Here is a 23187-nt window from a genome sequence, read left to right on the forward strand (position 1 = left end):
AGAGGCGCCCGATCACAGCAGTCGCGCCACAGCACAGGTGGGGTGCTAATTCCTAACAAGAGGTCGCCCAAACGTCCGACGCAGACTTGCTACCAGCACCCCAGGGCCGCCCGGAGGGACACACCAAGCCCACAGACGCAGCCCTGAGCGCTCGGCCACCCCACGGAGCCCACGGGGAAGAACAATTGCTATTCTCATTGTCATGACTCTCATCCTTCTTAAAACGCATCAGGCCATTCCAAAGCCTACCGCCAGGTGCCCATTTCATGCTTGGTCAGGGCACCAGTGTTTCCGACTCCATAGATCCAATCATTCTTTTTTTTAAAAAAAGTTTTTTTTTAGACATTTTATTTATTTATTTGAGAAACAGAGATGATGATGGAGAGCACAAGTGGCGAGGAGAGGGAGAAGCAGGCTCCCAGGCGATCCAGGCACCCAACACGAGGCTCCATCCCAGGACCCCAGGATCCTTATCTGAGCTGAAGGCAGATGCGTAACCGACTGAGCCACCCGGGCGCCCCAAATTTGATCATTCTTTATTGAGCACCCATGGTGGGCAAGGCTCAAAGCTGCGGTCCTGGAGACCTGCTGATGAACAACAGGCAGAGCTGCCCCTAGGACTGCAATCATTCATGGGAGGATTAAGATGACACTCAAACCCCACACCGAAAGCCAGAACGGACCTCACTGAGGACCTGGGCAGCACCAAGAAGAGAAGAAACAGGACCTGGATCGCTGATTGGGGGTGAGGGGCAAAATGAACATTTCCTGAGCGTCTCTCTGTGCCAAGCACTGTGCAAAGTCTTCGATGCTATATAACTGAATCTTTGTAGCACAGCAACCCTATGGGTGGGGTTATTATGCCCATTTCACAGATCAGCAGACTGAGGCTTGGTAGGCTGACTTCCCCAAGGTCATTCTAGTAAGTGGCAAAGCCAGATTCACAATGAGGAGGGCCTGACTGCAGGCCCCATCCTCCCAACTGCTCTGCTCTACCTCTAACTCTGGAAAAGAGGGGCATTTTGAATCACCCCAGAGAATGAATAGTGGATAGAAACAAGCAAATGGAGGATGAAGCGTTCCGGGTAGTAGAAATTTAGGAAGAGCCGAGGGAAATCATAAGCTGGTGTCCATTAGGAAGGATCTTGTATGTCAGGCTTGGGGGTCTGCTTCACTTGATAATTTAAAGGGGCGTTTGCAATATCAAACCAGTAAACTGGGATGCATCGCGTTTCTCTAGAACCCACGGTTTTTCTGAGAGCATTTAACACATAAGTAAATACAGGAACGAAATGCTTATTCTGCTATGGTTATACGGAAAGAATGTAAATTCAGTAACATATTCACTGACAATCAACCATAAGTCATTTTATTTGTCATCAATAGGCTAAAAGAATGTCACAGAAGGACAAAGGCACATACATACTAGCGGGAGTGAGCAGTAATCACCCCAGGCTTTCCAAAGCATTACCACTTCACACGCCAATAAGCATTTCATTTTTATTTTAAAGAGCATTTTTGCGTGTGTTCTATGATTACAAAAGTAATACATACTTATTGCAGAAAACCTGGAAAATGCAGAAAAACACAAATATACATTGGCCTTATTTCTAGCACTATCTGCTGGCTGTCCTACGCGGCTGCTATTCCTCTGTAAAACACTCTGGTGCTTTTTGTAAGTTGTGAAGCCCTCCCTCGATTAATTGCTTGAGGAACTGGAATTCCACTGGCTGCTGCTGACAGGGAGTAGCAGCACTGGTTACCTGTTGGAGTCTCAACTTCCTTCTTTTCTCTCCTTTCTCCTTTCCTTTAAGAAAGGCCAACCTTGGGCCCCTGGGTGGCTCAGTCGGTGGGGCGTCTGTCTTCAGCTCAGATCATGACCCCAGGGTCCTGGGATCAGGCCGTGTTGGGCTCCCTGCTCAGTGCAGGGAGGCTGCTTCTCCCTCTCCCTCTGCCCCTCCTCTCCACTTGTGCACTCTCGCTCTCGCTCTCACTCTCAAATAAATAAACAAAACCTTAAAAAACCATTTTTTTAAAAAAAAAGCCCATCCTGTGGGCAACTGGAAAGCAGAGACTAAGGTGTATGCAGATCTCCACCCTGAGCACTTAGCAAGGTAGCACCTGAACATACCTTTTTCTTTCTTTCTTTCTTTCTTTCTTTCTTTCTTTCTTTCTTTCTTTCTTTCTTTCTTCTTTCTTTTTTCATTTATTTAAAGCATTTATTGAGAATGTTAGAGTGGAAGAAACTTCACACTTTCCAGCAGAGCTCCTCATTTTGCATACAAAAGGCAGAAGTGACCTTCATTTAGGATATCAATATATATTTGCTCTAGATCTCTAGATATATTCTAAATGTGCATTTTTGATTAGCCTTAGCAATTTCTTCTTTGTTTCCCAATTCTTTCCAATTGTTTTGTTCACCTGTACACTGGGCATAAGATTTTTGGGTTCTATATTAGTACTTCTAAAACACAAAAGGAGAGAGTATTCATTACCTCCTCACCCAGTTTCAGAAACCCCTTTTGATCTTGCTTTAGGCATCTCCTTCCCTGCCTCTACTTTTCCCCCTTCTTCTCTTTTGAAGAAAGTCATTTTACTTATGATTATTTATTTATTTTTATTTTATTATATATGTATGAGTGATAAGGACTTTTGTTTATAAACATACTTTCTGTGATATTAATCTAGCAAATTTAACATATCATCTAATACTCCGTTTTAATTCAGATTTCTCTAGCAATCAGTTTGTCCATACTGGATTCAATTTTCCACATTCCTTTGATGCTTATGGCACTTAAATCTCCTGTTTTACACCAGTTTTTTTTAATAAATTTATTTTTTATTGGTGTTCAATTTGCCGACATATAAATTCACTCACCTGTTGCATGTTTAGTGTTTAAAAGTAAGAGATGTCGAAGTGTTACCTAAAGATTGGCAAGTTAACCGGCGTCTTATGGAGAAAGGGATGCTTTAGGTCCACAAGCATAAAAGTCACCAGCAGATTGGTCATAAGGAGAGAAGCGATGGTCCTCATTTGACAAAATGGGCTTCTCCCAAGGAGAAGTAGCTTCAGATGACTTCCTAACTTTTTTCTCCCAATCCACATTTATTTACCAAGCACCTCCCGCGTACCTGTGAGGTCATGTGACAGCTACAAAGCTATAGAAGATAGGATCCTTCTCCAGCAGCTTCACTTGAACCAGAGTGGGAGAGATATGTAAGTAAAAACTTTCAAATGAGATAAAACATGGTAAGTGGCATAGGACCGTTAGAATGTTCTGGGAACTCAGAGATACAAGCATCGATCAGTCTTAGAGCACAGAGAAATGTGCGTGTGTGCCTGTGAGTGTGCTCGGCCAGGTGGGGGAGGGAATTCGAAGCAGAGGGAACAGCCTGAGCAATGGCAAAGGAGCATAAGAGACCAAGAAGTGTTGAATGAAGAGAAGAGCCAAGCTTGGCTAAAGCAAAAAGAGGAACAGAAGAAAGAGCTGGGAAGGAAGAGTGGGAGCCCATGGCTGAGAGCCCAGGGTAACAAACTGGTTTGGACTCTGTTCTCCCTACAATTTGCAACTATTTCGTCATTCAGCAAATGTCTCTCCATCATCTGCTACCTGCTGGGCGTGGTGATGCACAAGGTGAGATACAAAAAGGAGAACAAGGCATTTTGTGGTACAAAAGCAAGGCTTCCCTGGCTCCCGGCACACAATGCCATGATAACATGCGTTTCTAGAAATAGAGTTTAAACTCAAAGAGGACTTAATGAGAGCAAAACCAACCTGGCCAAACGACAAAATTAATGATAAAGAATCTCTTTAGGTTACTTAATGCTGAGGGACAAACTATCCCAAAAAGGAGTGATTTAAAACTGCAGTCATTTGATCAGATTGCTTACAATTTTGCAATTTGGGGTGGGCTGCGCAGAGGGAGCCCGTCTCTCTTCCACGTGGTGTCAGCTGGGGTGGCTTGCCCAACGGGGTTTGGCTGGATCGGCCAACCTGTGTCACAGGTCCGGACCTCCGACTCCGTGGCGGATTGGGCTCCTCAGCTGTCCTCCACATGGCATTCTTGGTCTTCCCTCCAAAATGGTGATCTCAGACATTCTTTGCTCCTGGGAATCTGACGTCTTACATGGCTGCTGGCTTCACCCGGGGCACAAAAAAGGAAGCTGCCAGGCTCTTAAAGCTTAGCCTAAAATTGACACAGTGGTATTTTCAGCACATTCTAGTAGTTAAAGTGGATCACTAAGCCAGCCCAGATTCCAGTGGAGATGTCTATACGGAGGCATGGGTGTCAGGAGGCATGATTCACTGGAGGCCACCGAGGAACAGTCTACCACTAACCCTAAAGTCAATTCAACGGCATCTTCCACAATTTTAACCAACGAAGGGGTATTAAGTACCTGGATGTCCCTATTCTAGAGCATACACCGGCCTGCCCCACTCTACCCCCACCTTTTTGAATGCTAGCAAAATGCAGTTGTTTCCCAGGCCACTCACTGATCACCTAAGAGAACTGCATCGGATTCTGAACAGACCTTGCAGCATAGTTTCAAACAGGCCAACGACTGAGAAGGGAAAGAGGTCTCAGCTCAGAACCGTCCCACCTGCTCCAGAGCCTGTGTCACTCCCAAGAACCCCTGGGTCATGTACCCCAGCTTCAAAAATAGGAAGAAAGAAACCCCACTCATGCCTGGCTCCTGCCCCCCTCCCACCATCTGCCATATGCTCTTCTCCCCTAGGAGACACCTGGGTCCCCATCCATGTTGCACAGTCCTATCCCTGGGGCATTAGACCAGAAGACTGAGCTCCTGGTGTTCAGAAGGACACTAAGATCTCTCTGCAGCATTTATGACCCTCTGTATTCTCCATTTCCCAACCTGGACACAGTCATCCAGTAGGGCTTGAACGCCAAGTGTGGTGATAATACGAGAATGTCCATAGGAGAAGCTGGGGAGGCACACCGGTTGGAGGGAAGGGGGGAGGGTGGAAGAGGTTTTTCTTGAAACTTTTTACAAGAGCCACGTGACTCCTCATAGAACTGGAATTGAGCTCCAAAAAAAATTGTCATAATTAGCCAAGAAGTGACAAGTAAAAATATATACTTAGGTCATAAACTACATTAATAAAAATGTGTACTTACTGCATATAAAAGCAAAACTTCACTGGGTTAAATAGAGCAGGAGCTGAGGGGGCTTTTAAATTTGTTTAGTTTTGGGGTTTTTTGGTTTGTTTGTTCGTTTGTTTGTTTTTTTACATTGCTAGCCATCTGTCAATTATTCCACATTGAGGCAGAATCACATGGTGATTGAATACAGGCTCCAGAAGGCAGGTTGTCTGGTCTTGACTTCTGGCTCCGTCATTCACCAGGGCATCTGGGTAAGCTACTTAGTTCTCTGTGGCTCACCCGGAATATGAGAGCAATAATAGTGCCTTTCTCGGAGGGTTATTGTAAGTGTTAAATAATACTTGCAAAGCACTTCTCACAGGGTTGCAGTAAGTATTAGGTAATACTCAGTGTCCAATAAACATTCTCCATAAACGTTACTTCTTATTCCACACGCTACTATTAGCCTGAGGTTTTTCAACACATGCTTTACAGATTTTTTTCTCTTTTTAAATTTGCGTTATGATCTTGGAAGCAATGACTGTTGAGGGTTCCAAGAAGCTAAGATATCCTCCAAACCACCTTCTTGGTCCCTTGGCCAACTTTAAATAGATCTTGCCAATAAAACGTATCAATAACAAATTGCAAAGGATCAATAGCAGATTAAAAAATCACTTAAGGTAATATTCTCCTGAGCCTCAGAAGTTAAAAATAAAATCAAAAATAGAAGATAGGTGACAAAGATGAACTTACGAAGGAAAAGTTGAGAAATAAGCCCTGAATCTACATATCCTTTAAATGTTTTAAACAAAGCATGTACCTTCGCATCAAATTCGTCTGGGGAGGAAAGGAGATACATGAAAGCAATTTAGAATTTACTTAGGTTAGAATCATACAATTCCATGCAATTGCCATCAATTGTTCTCCCAGCATCCCGTTTTCTATTACAATCACGAGAAGCAAGCAGAAGCATCCGAAGAGTTAAAAGGGGGGGAAATACCAGCCCCCCAGCAAGGTGCTCTCACTGGAACAATTTCCCTGCTGCTCTGTGTTTACAGAATCTTATTTGCATAGAGGAACTGCAGGAGCTCTGGATGATAGTGGCTCTGAAAGAAATCAGCAAAAGTGCACGTGAGGGGCAGATTCAATAAACCTCCTTGACTCTACAATGAGTAGATAGTTGTCAACGCAGAGCGTGAGGACGCTGGATCTTCAGATTCTCAGAGGTGGAGATCAGGGTCTGCGTTCCTCTAATGATCTACACTGCATGTGCCAATAGATTTTGTGCATAATCCTCCGGGCGTTTTGTCATTTACATTGCAAGATGGGTCAGTTACGATCAACACATAATTGGCCTGAGTCATTTTATGACACCAGGAGGGCAGGGATCTCTGGGAGCATTCTCTCCTGCCCTCTCACTCACCAGCTGCCGGCAGAGTTTAAGGTTCCGTTGTTCATCCTCACTCTGGAAGCTGTTTTCCTTTCTTTCTTTCAGATACGGAGAACAGGCTCGAAATGTTGTTTTGCAAGCCTGAGAAAAACAGTATGACCATTCATTCGATTGTCAAAGGCATTAGAGAGTTCTATAATCCAAGCATGGAAGGGCAAGGCACCCAGTCTGTGGTCTGGGGGCCACTGAGGGTATGAAAGTAGCTTCCAGGAAGTTTGAAGACCTCAACCTTAAAGGATGTTACCCCTAAAATGGCCACTTCTCTAACTTGGGGCTGAAGGGGAGAGAATCACTTTAGAGTTTACCCAGTTATTGTCCCATCAAAGAAGTTCTGGATTCTTTAATTCCTAAATTCTCTCTCTCCCCTGTCTCTGTCTCTCTCTTGTGTGTAGTAACCTAAAGAAGACAAGTGGTTTGGTAACACCTTTTGCTCCCAGTGGTTTTGAAAAATAGTCACCCACTCCCAAGCAGGCCTGATGTTGCCTGCTAGGCAACCCTGTTAGGACATATTTCCTCTAAGAATAAGACAAAACCTCTCTAGGGGATTGAGAGGCCGTGAGTGGGAAATCTACAGTGAAAGAAGCTAATGGGCATGAATTAATGTTCTCATTAGGTGGGCTACTGCCCCACAGCTTAACCGCGTGCCTCTCGGCCCCCACTCTCCAGCGGCAGGTGCTGGATGGGGCAGGTGGGGCAGGAGCAAATGGAAATGTGCACGCTTGCTCAGAGATGACACACTGGGCAGGCATCTCCAAGGATTCATGTGACCACACTGCTGAGTGTCCACAGCAGAGCTGGCGGGAACAGAGAGGGTCGAGCACTGCACCCTGTTGTGGTGCAGCACAACAGGGCAGCACCACAGCTCACTTGAGGAACGGCACCGAGCTCTCATGCACTCAGTGAGACAGTCACAGACTCACCGTGGCAACCTGGGGATCTCTGTCCTGTAGATGTATCAGGAGGGAATCTTGAGTCTGCTTAACCTGACTGGTGAAGAATTTCTTCCATTTCCGCCCAGCAAAGGCCGCCAGTTGCCCGAACAAGATGAAGGCTGAGTATCTCAGGTGGTCATTCTCCTGTGGTTCTCCGGGGAACAAAAGGACAGAACCCAGGTCATTACAGCACCAGATGCATTTCTGCCATCCATTGCTCTTTGTCGCTTGGTGGGGAGTGGGTCAGACCCAGTCTAAAGCTCTGAGCCAGCCAAGGTGGGGGCCAGAGAGGAGGCAAGCTGGGTCTTCAATGAGCGTCTTCCCCAGCAGACAAGACAATCAGACTGGGGATCACTGTCCTAATAATCCGGCTTCCCAGCTCTGTTTTTGGAGAATTTTGGAGGTAGAGATACAAACGTTTGGGTTTGTATGGGTCAAAATTCAAAATAATCAAATCATTTTATTAACAAAAGTAAGTCTCCTTTCTACCCCTTTCTGCCTGCCACTGATTTCCCTCCTATGAATGAACAAGGTTGTAAACTGTGGTGCATCCTTCCAAAAAAATTAAGGAGAAAAAGAATAAAATGTATATCACACAGTCCTTTCTCACATTTTTACACAGTGGCAGCACACCATGCTTGTGTGTTCATGACCTCGATTGTTCACCCAACCACCTATCTGGGAGCTCTTTGCATGTGGATACCTAAAGGAATTTGGGGTGGCCACATTGTAATTCATTCAACCCATCTCCTGTTGATCATTCTCAGTGTTTCTGGAAGGACATCTCTCTACACCTGTGGTCTCCGTTTCTCCCTTCTGCAGCAGAAATAACAATTGTATTTCTTCCCTGACACCCTGCCAACTCTCCCTGCTTTTAGTACTATTGGCTAATTTGTCCCCGATCGTGTGTCACTGGGTTCAGTCCTTTCTTGTTCTCCACTGTGAGCGGTCTGGTCCAAGTATCTCCCTTTCCTGATGAGGAGACCAAGGCTCAGGGCATTTCAGTGACTTGCTTGGAGCCGCACTGTCAGGTGACAAGGAGCCAGGGTAGTACCCAGTCTCCTGACCATTGGTGAAGGGATTTTATATCAATGTTTCCTGGTCCCATGAAAGCTCCAGGCAAACCAGAGAGAACCAAGCTGGACTCGGCATCTTCAGGAGTGAGAAGCAACTAGAATGGGCAGGGGGTGGGGGGCAGACACTCATCATTTTGTGAAGTATTTATTTTTTTAAAAGATTTTATGGGGCAGCTCGGGTGGCGCAGCAGTTTAGCACCACCTTCAGCCCAGGATGCCATCCTGGAGTCCCAGGATCGAGTCCCACGTCAGGCTCCCTGCAGGGAGCCTGCTTCTCCCTCTGCCTGTGTCTCTGCCTCTCTGTCTCTCTGTCTCTCATGAATAAATAAATAAAACTTAAAAAATAAAAATTAAATATTTTATGTACTTATTTGAGAGAGAGAGAGAGAGAGACAGAGAGAGTATGCACACTAGTGGGGGGAGAAGCAGAGGCAGAGGGAGAAGCAGGCTCCCTGTGGGGACCCAATGTGGGACTCAATCCCAGGACCCTGAGATCACACTCTGGGTTGAAAGCGGTGCTAAACCGCTGAGCCACCTGGGCTGCCTCTCCTCTGTGTCCCTGCCTCTCTCTCTCTCTGTGTGTGTGTCTCTTGTGAATAGATGACTAAAGTCTTTAAAAAATAAAAATAATAAAAATATTTTTTTAGCACATTGGACACTTTGACAAATTGCTTTAGTGTTTCACTGTCCTCTGTTCCACCTATATGTGTGGGTATGTGCATGCACATGCGCTCATGTGTATAGTTCTTTTTTTATAGATTTTATTTATTTATTTATTCATGAGAGACACAGAGAGAGAGGCAGAGACACAGGCAGAGGGAGGAGCAGGTTCCATGCAGGGAGCCCGACGTGGGACTTGATCCTCGGACTGGGATCACACCCTGGGCTGATGGCAGACTCTCAACCACTGAGCCACCCAGGTGCCCTTGTATAATTCAATTCAATCCCACCCTAATGCAGTAAGACATACAAGACCCTGGCCTGCTAGGGACCTGACAATCATCCGACAGGGAATGCATGCACAAGTGAGCAACAGCACAAGACAGGTGGTCACGAGTGCTGTAATAGAGATAAACTGTCAGGAAATAACTCTCCACGGGTATGTCCAGGTTACTATACAACCAGGGCTTCCTAATAAAAAACTATAGTCAATCTGGCTATTTGAAAAGTGACTGCATGGCACACTAGTCCTGGAAACTAATACAGCACCTGCAGAGAGATTTAGACATCTTGGAGATATCTGTTTCCATTCCAGGGAGGTAGAGTAGACACTTTTCTCCCCACGACCACAGACATGACAGGCTTGCGTTCCAGAGCCAAGTTCTCCCTGTCTCTCCAAGTGGGAGGAGAGGCAAATGGGCCAGAAGCTCCTATAGAAATGCCAAGTTCCATAATTTCAAGATTTCTCTTCCTCTTGTGTGGCGCAGCTCCACCTGGGGAATTAGGTGTGAGGAACTCACACAAGGTGCTTTGTGAGTAAGAGGTCGGTTTCCTGTTCTAGAGGTATCATCTCCCCATTAGAGGGTATGTGTGTGTGTGTGAGCATGTGTGAGTGTGTGTGTGTGTGTGTGGTGTGTGTGTGTGTAACTGCAGCAGGCAAGCCAATTAACTTGAAAGGATGGGATTCCAGAGTCCCCACAGTTTCAGAGTAAACGACATATCGGTGCACCTCTGCTTAGCTTGCCTTGTCACCTGGCAGTGAAGAGTGCAGGTCCTGTGGTCAGAGGACCTGGGTTCGTATCCACTTACTGGTCCTGTGAATCTCGGGCAAGTCACCTAACCTCTCTGTGCCTTGGTTTCCTCATTTATAAAGTGAAGATAAATAGTGCCCACCTCATAGGGTCATTGAGAAGAGTCTATGGGATAATCTAGGAAAGCTGCCTAGCACCGGGCCTGGCACACAGTAAGGTTCACAAAATGCTAACTACTGCTATATCACATTCGTAACAGAGCACTGAATACATGTTGGCACTGTTATCACACCTTCACCATCATCTCCATCACCATCTTCATCGTCGGGGTACGTATATTCACTTCTCTATAACAACAAAAACTCCTCCTTCTTTATATGTCTTCCAAACCCCCAGTATAATACTTGTCTCTCGACGATCTCTTAGTAAATAAGTTAATAATACAGACCAGGTTCTCTGAGCAACACACCACCCCCGGCTCCCATTGCTAATCTCACTTCCACTTTAATAACCCAAAATTCTTCTGAATTTTCTCACTTACATCATCTAATAAAGTCCTGGTCTGAAGAGTGATGTCTACGAAGAAAGAGCCCAAACTTTTCCCCTGGATCTTGCCCAAGATGATGGTCAGAGTCTTCATGCTCTCATGGATGACTTCAGTACTCACAGGGTCATAGAGTCCGTGCACCAGCAGGTCTAGGACAACTTTCTTATACTTTCGCACCTGTGAACAAGGTTTGAAAAGCATGAGTAGCCCAGAAATTGCTCCCATGGAGCTGAAAAGCGATCCTACCTCTAATCTTTCAATAACCTAGGACTTGGCCCAAGAGTGTGGCTTTCCTCAGGAATTGCTGTAACACCTCTCATTGAAATACAAATGTTTCCATTAACCTGACCCAAGAGCCAGCTCTGTCTTGAAAAAAAGAACAGAAAAAGCAATCTGCAGCTTGGCCTATGAGCATATGAGGCCGGAAGGGCACATCAAGGAGTGTGGTGGGCCGGATGACCTAGGCATCTGGGGCACAGTGGTACTTTTATAGGGGATGAGACAAAATGGTCCCTGAAGTGGACAGATGATAAAAGCAGAGGTGGGGGAAACATCTTTTACTAAACAGGGAAGGCTATTAAAAAATAAATTAAAAGCACTGCAGAGGGTGATGTCCAGGTGTGCATTAATCGCATCTGCAGCTCTGCTTCCCAAGGCTGATAATACTGAGGTGTGATGACCCTCAAATAACCCCAGATGAGCCATGCTTTGTACAATCTCCTTCCCTTGAATGTGGAAGGGACCAGTGACTTGCTTCTAGCCCACAGATTATGACAACAGTAATGGGACACCATTCCCGTGGTTACATTACATTACATAAGAGTCCATCGTAGCAGGCATGAGTGATGGAGGCTCTCCTGCTGGCCCTGAAGAAGTAAGTTCGCATGCTATGAGAGGACAGCTTCAAGACGCTGAGGGCCAGCCAGCAAGAAAGCAGGGGCCTCAGTCCTACAACCAGAAGGAGCCGCCTTCCGTCAATGGCCACAGAAGCTTGGAAGAGGAGGCCAGCCTTCAGAAAGGAATGCAGTCTGACCCACACTTCGATTGTAGCCTTAGGAGACTCTGAGCAGAGGACCCAGGCAAGCCATATAAACTCCCGGCCCAAGGAAAATGCTAGAGGATGAGTGCTGGGCCTGTGGTGATCTGTCACAAGCAACAGATAGCCAGTACATGAGGTGCCATCTTTCAGCCCTGGGACGCCAGGCCATGAGGGCGGGTGGTGTGCCACCTTCCCCTCCTACCTTGTCGGGGGTCTCACAGGCCATGGTGCCCAGGCCTCTCATTGCCATGTGACGCTTTTTATCATTGGGGTCCCGAGCTCTTTCTGCCAAGATGGAAAACGCATTCTTCAGAGACTCTCGCTTCTGGAACTTCAGTTTCCAAGAGACCTGGGCAGTAAGCCAAGAGAGTATTGATCTGGGAGCGTTCAGAGTCATACCCATCCCAAGCCCAATCCCTCTCTCTAAAGAAAATCCTGTGTTGCCTGCTCAACTTAGCCCTTCTTTCTCCACCTAAAGACACCTGATTTTTGCTGGGAACACATTAGCTTGATCTACATAATGAAGAAAACAGATGGAAAAGGAAAGAGGTAGAGAAAAATAATGCAGGGCCGGGGGAAGGTTGGTTGAGGTAGGTTGGGGGAAGCAGGGAGACGGGTGCTCTAGGACCACCGAGGGTGTATTAGAGCTCAGAAGAAAGGGGGCTTTAGACAGCTGATATGGCTGAGAACAGGAATCCTTCATGGACAAGAAATGCTACCCTGCTTCCATCTCAAGGCATTTTCCCAACCTTTCTTACTCCTCCAGCTCCTCCCATATTTTCTGCTCTAGTTTGTGGTTAAACACCTTGAAAGACGTGTCTATACTTGTTTTCTCCAGTTCTTCTCTCCATGATCTCTTGACCCTTCTGCAGGGAGGTCGATGCCTCCCGAGTGGGGCTAAACCCAGGGTTAATTGTCAGTTCTCCTCTTCCTCAACCTCTCAACAACACTTGACCCAACTAGCAAAGCACGTCCACAAGCATTTCAGGGCACATAACGGATGTTCCACCCCAGAATGCATACATCTGCGCCATTAAGATTAGGGGGAGAAATGCATAAATAATGTGCTGGCGTCAGAACCAAGACATGCAAGATCCAGGCAGGGTCAAGAAAAAGCCACCTCCCCACCCTCCTGCATAGTGTGGGGCTGCAGACGGGACCACAGTCCTGTTCGATGTTTGAGTGATTACCAAGTCTCCTCATTATTTCTCAGTATTCATTGCAGTTCATTCTATACTTTTATTATTAATCTTGCAGCAAGCTAAAGTCTTCCTGGCTCATCTTGTTATCCTGTAAACTTTCTGCCCATGTTAGGAGAAGTGTCATCAAGCTTTTTTCCTCCGCGGAGCCACGGAACCAATGCAGGCCAGGCAAGCGCACATAACAAATGGCTGGTGGGGAGGGACCTCTGCTTCCAATACTTTGTGACAGACCTTGGAAAGGAAAGACATCACTGATGTCCGTTTCCTCTCAGGCTGGGTGGTGGCCATCGGCAGTGGCTGGCTCAGGGTTCCTTTCTCCATTTGGCCCATGGAACTAAAAGAAAAAACAAATCGTCATATGAGCTGCAAATACTCTTCCAAGCCTTGTCATCCACAAGCAGTGTCCTACAAGGCACGTGCCAGGGTAACAACATGAAGAACCAACCTCCCTGAGCCCTGACCTTTCGGAACCTGTTGCCTTGGTGAGGAGATGGGACAGTCTCGTCCAAAGATAAAGAGCAGGAGGCAATGCAGCAGGGGCACCCAGACGGTGTGTCGCGTGGTTCCCATCCCATCCTAGAGCCTTCTTGTACCAGAATCACGAAAGAAAGAAAATAAAGTTTCTGGGCCCCACCCACACAGATTCTCAAGAGTTAAAGTAAAAAAGTAGCCTGAAACTTCATGTTTTTTTAAAGTTTCCCAATAATGTAAACTGATACTGCATTTTAGAGGGGGCCTCGATATTATTTCTTACAATTTTGAAATGTGCATATCTCTCAGCAATTCTTGCATCCCACAGACACACTGCTACATCATATGCTCCAAGACCATCATATAGGATACGTACTATCACTTTGTAATGAACAACATAATGTCCTTTAATAGTTGTAACTAATTATTTAACATAAAGAAGTTATACATATATATTACAACTATACAGCTACAGATGACCACAATGCAATCGGTAATATTTAGAGTGTTGATCCAATTTCAGTCCATTTTTGTATGTGGTACATGGTAGGAGTCTAACTTCATCAGAATCACTAACTTTTGTTTTGGTTAAATTTTTTTTTTTTTTTTTTTTTACCAGGAGAAATGCTATTCAGGCAGCCGACTGCAGGGGTTCTCCGTGGCTAGCCACAATAAAGTCACCGGAGGAACTTTCTACCTCCTAGTGCTGAGCCTGAAACCAAGTCCATCACCATCTCTGGAGGGGAGCCCGGGCATCCGTAATTGTAAAGCTCACCCAGTAATTCCAATGAGCGGTCACTGGACTAGGGTGAGTACTGACCAATCGCCTTGGTTTGCCCCACAATGCAGTGATTTATAATAGATATACCATTGGCCTCTGTCCCTGTTCCTGGCACAGAGCTCCTAAACCCCTTAGAATTTCCCAAGTGATGATAATGACCAAGGCGTCTTTTGTCATGTTAATGAGGTGACTTGCAGAAAGCCCGTTCTCACCAAAGGATGAAGCTGGTTGCCAGGGGAATAAACCCCATGGTTGGAGAGCCAGAAACTCCAGTCCCATCCTGTAGTCTTATTAGGCCAGAGGGGCTGGAGATTGAGCTCAACAGCCAATGGTCAATGATTGAATCCAGTGTGCCTAGGTCAAATGAAGCCTTAACAAAATCCCAAAAGGATGGGACTCGGAAGGCTTCTGGGTTGTTGAACATGGGAAGATCTGGGGGGCATAGCACACTCAGGGCATAGAAGCTCTATGCCCTGTCCCCATACCTCACCCTATGCGTCCCCCATATGGCTTTTCCTGAGTTATATCCTTTTATAATAAACTAGTGACTCAGTAAATGTTTCTCTGATTTCTATGAGTTGTTCTGGCAAATTCATCAAACCCAAGGAGGAGAATGTGGGAACATCCAATTCAAAGCTGGTTGGTTACAGGCACAGATGACAACCCAGACTTGCAACTGGCATCTGAAGTAAAGGGAGAGAGGATTGCCTTGTAGAACTGAGCCCTTCACCTGTGGAATTGTAGGACGCCCACTCAGTATCTGCTGAGAACTGGAGAATTGATTGGCTCTTTGGGAAGAACACACAGGGGCTTTCTGAGACTTGGGATTTTGAGTGCTAAGACCAGGAAGGCCCCAGGCAGGCCTGGGCATGTTGGCCACCCTAGTTACTGTACTTGAGTTGCAAACGTATTTAAACACAGGTGGCTGACCAAACCCCGTCCTGTTACACGGCTGAGCTTTAGAACATTTGGCCCTGACCTGGAGGTGTGTTGGGAGCTGGTTTCTCCACTGTCTTCGCGCCTCCACCCCTCCTGGTTTCTGTAATGCTCTCTTGGTCAGAAGACACTGGATAGATCCATGAAAACACCTCCTCATCTCCAGCCCCTAGTCTCTATTTCTTCTTCATCTCTGGCCAGCACACCTCCCCTCACTACCTCAAATAAAAGCCCAGGAAAAAAATCACCCCACCAATTAGCAATATTTTCTTTGTTTGAATAAAGGCATTCCCACAAGTTTTACATTACATTAAGCCAACGGTTCTCACCCTGAACCTACACTGGAATCACCTGGGAGACTTGTTAAAACACAAATTCCCAGCCCTGGTCTGCAGAGTTTCTGATTCCGAACGTCTGAAGCAGGGCCCCAAATCGACATTTCTAACAAGCTCCCAGGTAATACTGGGTGCTGCTAGTCTGGGGAGACACTTAGAGAACCACTGCATTAGGGGAAAGAAGCCACAACATTACTACACCAGTCTTCTCTGGAATGAAGGGATTTTCAAATTCACACTGAAGCAAAACACACTTGGTTGCTTTTTTTTTGGGTTTTCTGCACACAGCCTTCAGTAGGACCTTCAGTAGGACCTTCAGTAGGACCTGCCTCTCCTTGGGTTGAATGCTCTGGATCAGAGTTGACAAGCACCTGGCTGCAGGTAGGAGGCACTTCGAAGAAGCTAAATTCCTCAAGCTGAGGGCTGCTCACTAGGGAGTCACAATGCCTCATTACAAAACACCTGGAATCTCTGTTCTGCGACATGAAAATCACACCAGAGGCTTCTCTGCATTAGAGACACAGAGAGAGGCAGAGACACAGGCAGAGGGAGAAGCGGGCTCCCTGCGGGAAGTCTGATGTGGGACTCGATTCTGGGACCCCTGGGTCATGACCTGAGCCAAAGGCAGATGCTCAACCACTGAGCCACCCAGGTGCCCCTGAATTTCTTTCACAATAAAAAATCACACTGAGCTGAACAGGCTATGATTTGTACACTCTTCTTGGATACTAGTCTTAAATTAAAAGTTCCATTAAGGGGCCCCAGGGTGGTTCAGCATCTGCCTTCGGCTCAGGTCATGGTCCCAGGGTCCTGGGATCCAGCCCCACATCTGGCTCCCTGCTCAGCGGGGTGTCTGCTTCTCCCTCTCCATCCACTGCTTCCCCTGCTTGTTCTCTCTCTCTCTCATTCTCTCTCTCTCATTCTCTATCAAATAAATAAATAAAACCTTAAAAAAATTTTTTAAAGTTTCCTCAAAAAAGAAAACAAGCATAAAATTGCTTTGGGGTCCCAAAGCCCCTCACCTGGAGCTTTGTGGCCCATGAGCTTGTGGCTCCCACCACCCACCTGCACCCCTTCCCCCTGCAGGTCCTCCCTTCTCCTTGCCCACACTGAAGTCCTGCAGACCCAATCTAACCAAAGAAAAGGATGATTTCCCCCTGTTGCCATACAGGATCTCAGGAACATTTTAAACAAATTACAAATAACCACAGTATAGGGACCCAAAGATTTTTAGGCATTCTAACCCCAGCTGCAAGCCCACATGCCTCCACACTTTGCTATAATAGGGGATTAGGGTTTTTCTGGCGGGTTGCTCCGGTCATCAAAGGTGCCTCGGCAGGTGCACCTGAGTCTGGGGGACCACCTGGCCACTTTGGAGCCAAAGGCATGGCTCTGCTTATGGCTTCAGTCCCGCCTGGGTGCATTCTTTGACGTGTTCTTCTTCCCCTGGGAAGTCCTGCCTGGGTGTGCTAATGGGTGTGCTAATGCCCTGGCCCCTGCTTTTCACCATTTCTGAGACTGGAGCCTGTCTTCATCACCATGTTGTGATTCTACTTGGTCTTCCCGAACAGACCTGGCTTTAGGGTGACGTAGAAAACTGCTTTGTGCTTTAGGCTGACACCCAGATGCCTCTGGAAATTTAAATCCTTCTGACTCAAAATATTAGGTCTATGGTTAACAATCCTTTTAGTGAAGCTGAAAGGTACATGATGAAGGCCAAAATTATAAAACACTTTCATCGTTTCTGTAAAATAAGGGGAATAAACTGTTAGATTTCTTTCTTTTTTTTTTTTTTTTTTTAGGGGGAAAGGGCAAGGGACGGGGAGAGAAAGAACTTAAAGCAGGCTGCATGCCTAGCGCTGAGCCTGACACAGCGTTGGATCCCAGGATCCTGAAATCATGACCTGAGCCGAAATCAAGGGTGGATACTTAATGGACTGAGTCACCCAGGTGTCCCAGAACTGTTCTATTTCTAAAATTCCTCCCACCCCTGACCTTTGATAATACTACTTAATAGCTACCAATTACTGGGCACTGTGTATGCCAGGAACCCCATTTAGCACTTTGTGCACCGAGCAGGAGGGGAAGCTGGTCCGCTGACTTCCACTGAGCCAATTTCAGGGCAAGCAGCGCTGCAGGCCCCCTGAGAACTGCACTAAGCCCTGCGTGGGGCTGACGCCACCCTGCTAATTCCTGCTGCCCTGCTCCTTCTGTCCTGAGCAAGAACCAGTTTCGGACACCTGTACTAGTTACCGTAACCGTCACATTTAATCAGTATAGAAATTGATGATGCTGGTCCCCTCCCTGCCCCCCACCCCCACCACTGAGTCCCCCCATTCTTCCCTCACTCTGAATCTCCATAGACAAAGCACCGCGATTCTGAGGTCCCGCGTGGTCCCCGGGACGCCCCTAGAGGGCAGCGTTACCCAACGGACGGGTCCGGGGCACCCCCACTCCCAGCACAGGTGCAGCTGCAGGGCCTCCCCCCCATCCCGCCCCATCCCTCCCCATCCTGCCCCATCCCACCCACCGGGACAGCGCCCCTGTGACCCGTGCGCCCCGCAGCTGCAGCTTTAACCCCGAGGCCCCTTTCTGCTCAACAAACACCATGGGTCCTGAAAGGACCGGTTTAAACTGAACAAAACTGTTGATGTTTTGGTGAAACACAACAAAGCAAAAAACTGGGAATAATTGTACTTGCACATTTGGTGGCCTCCCTCCCTCCTCTCACTCCTCCCTCCCCGGACTCCCCAGAAGTCTATCAGTAGTTATTTCTTGCCTGGCCTTGTGTTTGGCAAGGTGGGCAAATGTCCTAAAAGAAAAGAAGTTACATTTTCAAAGCTCTAGCAGTTTATTGTTATGCTAGTAAATGTGTGTTGGATATTTCCACGTGCCAAACATCCAGGTGAATATTACGCAAACTATCTCATTGGATTCTCACAACAAACCTAAGATAAGTGCTTTTATTATGACCCCCATAGTAAGGGTGGGGAAACTGAGGCAGGGGGCAATGCGCTCGCCAAATCCAGAGCTTGCCAAATACCATGCAGTTAGCTGGTGGCAGACTCAGAATTCAACCCTAGGCGGGCTAGTGTCAGGGCTCAGGTTTGGCCATGATGCTGGGCCGTGGGCAACTTTGGGAAACACGATTAGTACATACGTGGATGGACACTAACCAGAGAAGTGTGTCAGAGCCGAAGTTTCAAGGAAAAAGGACAGGGAAAGGACAGCGATGCCTCTGAGAAAACAAGGGGGCCGAGGCCAACACAGAACCCTCTCTGGACTGGGCCCACCATGCACCAACTCCGACGGTGACAGGCCGCAGAGCTGAGGGGCCGTGTAGGAGGAGGAAACTGCGACATCTTGCTGGAAAAATAAGACCCTAAATGGCAAGAAGGGACAGCAAGGTGGAGCAAAGGTGCCCCAGTTTTCCTGTTTGCTTGTGGAACAGAAGAGAGCCTTGGGGAGCGAGGGGTGGGGCACATAGTGGGACGCGCGAGAGGGAGAGGCAGAGACAGAAACAACAGAGGAGAAGCCGGTCCTGGCGGGTCCAGGGGGGTCCAGGCCCCGGGGAGCCGGGGGAGCTGTGGGGAGGAGGGAGAGAGGCCCCCTTCAGCCTGAGACCAGGAGGCCGTACCCGGATGGAACCCTGTGCAAGTTGAAGTCTTCAAATCAGCCTTCCTCTCCTTGGTAAAAGCAGAGGCGTGGGAACAAGACCTGGGGACACTTTCTTCCTGTGAACTGATCCATTTCGTACTTAGAGTGACCGCAAAGCAGACGAAATTACGTGAGGCAGCAGAGGAGGCTGGGGGAGGCAAGCGGATGCTGCAAGTGTGGGGTTCCCTGCAGGACCTCAGCGCAGACCCAGGCCTGCCACGTGCCCGCGGCGTGGACACAAGCACAGCTGATGCGCGACCCTTTGGGTTTAAAGGAGTTTTTTTTGTATTCAGGTTTTAAAACAGTGGACAGATAGACATTGTCTTCCTCACTTGCCAAATGGGAAAGTTAAAGGGCAGACAAGTCGGCCCCGTTTGGCTTAAAGCCACAGAGAAGGCCACGGGCAGAGCAGAACTGGCACCCAGGACACGTAGGCATCAAGTCCAACCCCTGGACACGTTCCAGCAAGGGCCCCAGCGCACTCAGAGCCCTTGAGAGCTCCAGACCAGCACGGGCTCGGGATGTGCTCACGTGGCTAGGGACACAGCAGCTTTCTTCTGGGAGTTAGGGTGGAAGTCTCTGACGATTGGATGGTGACATATGGATATGCTGGTGACAGAGGCCCGTCGCACCGTCTATTCGGCCTGTGGTTGAGCAGCTCCATTTCATTCCCGGCGACCACCTGCCAAGGATGTCCTCCGCATCTGCCAAGGAGCAGGCCTGGGGCCAGGGACTGAGCAGTGAGGACGACAAGCTCTGAGTCGCCGCTGCCGATGGCAAGGGCGGCGGGCCCAGCGAACCTGCCCGCTGGCCTTGCGGAGGAGGACACTCCCCCATCAGATGGCTTTTGTCTGCGGGAGCGTCTTCAGAGCCGCCCTCCGGTGACAGCGCGGGGGTCTCATCGGGGTTTCCCACCTCCCCTGCCTCGTTGTCTTTGAGGGGACCTGCTCCACCTTCCCTCTGGCAGGGAGCTGTCCTCGCCCAGAGCACCAAGCACCTGCCCTGTTCCTCCTTCCGGGCTCGCGGAGCTCCTGCCTTCCAACTGACGGGGACTCGGCGTGGGGCGCGACCCCAGGCATCCGCAGGCGCCCCGACAGGACTTGACACGGAGCACGGGCCCAAGGGCCAGTCCCCGGCGTCCCCGGCCAGGGAGGGGCCCAGGACGCAGGTGCACGTGGCAGTGCAAGGGCCCACCTGCCAGGGTGTTCCCGGGCCACCTGCGGGGACGGTGACCCAGAGCTGCGGGCCTGGGGGGGCCCTCTCCCCGCTCTGCTCAGTCTGCTTTGTTCTCATGTAGAGCCCTGGAGCCATAGAGCCGGGCTCTTTTGCTCTCACATCTTTGAGGGAAGTAGGCGGCGTCGGGGAAGCGTGGGCCATGCTCCTGGGGCTCAGCCTCGGTAGAGCCTGGCCCAGGGGAGCAGGGCCAAGGGGAGGGTGGCCCAAGGGACAGAAAGTGCCTGTCTCTAACCGCCCTCAGGCTCTCCTGCCCCTTGTTCTCTTGGCTTTGTTACCTGACAGTCTTTTTTTGTAAAGAGTTTGCTTATTTCTTCCTGAGAGAGAGAGAGAGAGAGAGAGAGAGAGAGAGACAGGCCCAGGCAGAGGGAGAAGCAGGCTCCCCACGGAGGCCCGATGCGCACCCGATCCTGGGACCCCAGGGTCATGGCCTGGGCTGCCCCGCCGAGCCGCCCCCCACCGCCATGGCGTCCCTGATACCAGAACCAGTTCCAAGCCTGGCTCGCCTGGCGGGACAGGATCTCCCAAAATGCGTCTCTACCCATGTGACCCGGACCCAGCCAGGCCTGTGGATCAGGAGTCTCAAAGCTGTTTCCCTTGAGAATGCCCAGGAACGGCCCAGATGATCCAAGGCATGCACAGGGAAAAGCCGCCCGGTGTCGGAAAGGTGTCCCTTTGCAGAAGGCTGCTTGCTCCATCCTTAGGCTGGCGTGCCGCCCCCTGCCCAACCGCCCCCCCCCCCCCCCCCCCCCGCCACCGCCGGACTCAGGGCTGCGGCCCCAAAAGGCCGCTGAGTTTCCACCGCACAGCTTAGAAATGCGGAGAGTAATGCTGGGTCCAAGGATTTGGATGTCGAGGGGTGCCTGGGGGCTCAGGCCCCCGCCTCAGCGTGACCTCAGGGTCCTGGGACTGAGCCCAGGACTGGCTCCCTGCAGCCCTGCCCTCCCCCTGCCGTCCTCTCTCTCTCTCTCTCTCTCAATCAACTAAAATCTTTTTTTAAAAAACAATTCAGACATCGAGCCATTGGTCACTGGGCTCATCTAGGGGAACAAGCCCCCGAGACGCAGCTCGGGATCCAGGGACTCATGGCGGCATTAGCCCCGACGCAGCCCCCCAACCCCACCCCGGCCGCACCGGGAGGACCCCCTGGAAAAGCGAGGTCGGTTGCCCTGCAGGAGCCCGAGCAAGGAGCACGGCCGGGAGGAAGCCGACGCTGAACAGATGCCAAGTGAGGCTTCCGGGGGGCTGAAGCTCAGCCACGTTCCCACCCAAGGCCTCAGCCCCGCAGCCCCACGCCCGGCCTCGCAGAGGTGCCCTCGGGGCTGTAAGAGCCGCCAGCGGGCTCCAGGGCTCCCGGGCCTCGCCTCCTACCTGCGCCCGCTGCGGGGCCTGGGCCTGGACGTCCTGGGGGCCGTGGCCACCGGAGCCGCCGCCTGTGAGCGAGTGTGTCCTTGAATGTGAAACACTGGGCGCCTTCCACCTTTATCACGAGACGCAGAGACGTGACGAAGCCCTGACACTCCAAGGCCCGCCGGGGGCTGCGGTTGCCGGGCCTTGAGGACCCCAGGGCCAGGGGAAGGCTCCGCACAGCTGGGGTCGGCCTGCTGGGGACTGGCCAAGTGAAGCCCCTGCCAGACGGCGCCGCTTGGCCCTGCTCTCTGGCCCCGAGCCTGCCAAGCCACTGGCCACGTCGTCCTCCCCATCCCGGGCGGGGTCATCCTCAGACCCCTGCTCTCTGGCCCCCAAGCCTGCTAAGCCACTGGCCACGCCGTCCTCCTCATCCCGGGCGGGGTCATCCTCAGACCCCTGCTCTCTGGCCCCAAGCCTGCTAAGCCCACTGGCCACGCCATCCTCCCCATCCCGGGCGGGGTCATCCTCAGACCCCTGCTCTCTGGCCCCAAGCCTGCTAAGCCCACTGGCCACGCCATCCTCCCCATCCCGGGCGGGGTCATCCTCAGACCCCTGCTCTCTGGCCCCCAAGCCTGCTAAGCCACTGGCCACGCCGTCCTCCCCATCCCGGGTGGGGTCATCCTCAGGCCTCCTGGACAGGAGGGAAGCTGAGAGCTAGGCATGGGGAGGGGGGTCACCGAAGTCCCAAGGCCACCCGGTGGGACCAGAGGCTCCATGTCGGGCTCCCTGTCCTCCCTGAATCGTCTCCGGCTAGCTGTTCTGAGGACCCGGGCACTCGCCTCTCCAGGTCTCTCTTCCCCTCCGTGGCCGTGCTCCCTCCCATCCCTTTCTTCTCCACCCTCTCTTCCTCCTCCCCTGTGGCCATATGCTGTGTGCTGTGGACGTTGCTTAGCGTATTCCTTCTTTCACTAAAAAGTCTCAGGATTGCATCTACTCTTCCTTCAATATTCCATTTACAGTAGGACCCCACCAAGCAGCAAACGTGTAGGCACCTATGACACAGTCTCAGGCACAACTTTACCAACAGAACAATACACCTGTGTCCCAAAGTGCTTTGAAATGTGTGCTTCTGTCCTTAGAAATCCTATTATTGGGGCAGCTGACTCTTCCCAGACGGATTGCAGGAGGCTATCCTATCAGGATGTCTATTCCATAGCCCACAACAGGTATATTTCAATAATCCCGTCTTGGATCCTATAATCCCAGACTCTCCCCACAAGTCGATTGCAGCTGACTGTGCCTTTCCCAATATTGCTCATTCAATTCCTCCGGACAAGAACAAGAGGAGACAGTTTGACCAATGCATGCATGTTCAGGAATCAGC

General features: G+C 49.7%; 1 protein-coding gene across 1 annotated transcript; it reads right to left on the reverse strand.

Moving 5' to 3' along the window:
- Positions 1–2606: 2606 nt before the first annotated feature.
- Positions 2607–22648, reverse strand: MRO (maestro). The gene is made up of 7 exons (XM_072757849.1): positions 21825–22648; positions 13272–13374; positions 12041–12187; positions 10794–10976; positions 7474–7629; positions 6527–6634; positions 2607–6209 (listed from the first exon to the last, which is right to left on the reverse strand). Exons 1-7 carry the CDS (start codon positions 22169–22171, stop codon positions 6156–6158), a joined length of 1098 nt encoding a protein of 365 aa, XP_072613950.1. The 5' UTR covers positions 22172–22648; the 3' UTR covers positions 2607–6155.
- Positions 22649–23187: the final 539 nt, after the last annotated feature.

This window comes from Vulpes vulpes, chromosome 5 (genome assembly GCF_048418805.1).
Source record: "Vulpes vulpes isolate BD-2025 chromosome 5, VulVul3, whole genome shotgun sequence".
Lineage (NCBI taxonomy): Eukaryota > Metazoa > Chordata > Mammalia > Carnivora > Canidae > Vulpes > Vulpes vulpes.

Bases quoted from the DNA above. Each gene is read 5' to 3' on its own strand.
- MRO (XM_072757849.1), bottom strand. From the start codon at position 22,171: ATGACCCCGCCCGGGATGGGGAGGACGACGTGGCCAGTGGCTTGGCAG. The intron at 12,188-13,271 runs GTCTGTCACAAA...CTTACTGCCCAG, and splicing joins TGATGTCTTTCCTTTCCAAG to GTCTCTTGGAAACTGAAGTT. The intron at 10,977-12,040 runs GTAGGAGGGGAA...CCTTGTTCACAG, and splicing joins CCTGTGAGACCCCCGACAAG to GTGCGAAAGTATAAGAAAGT.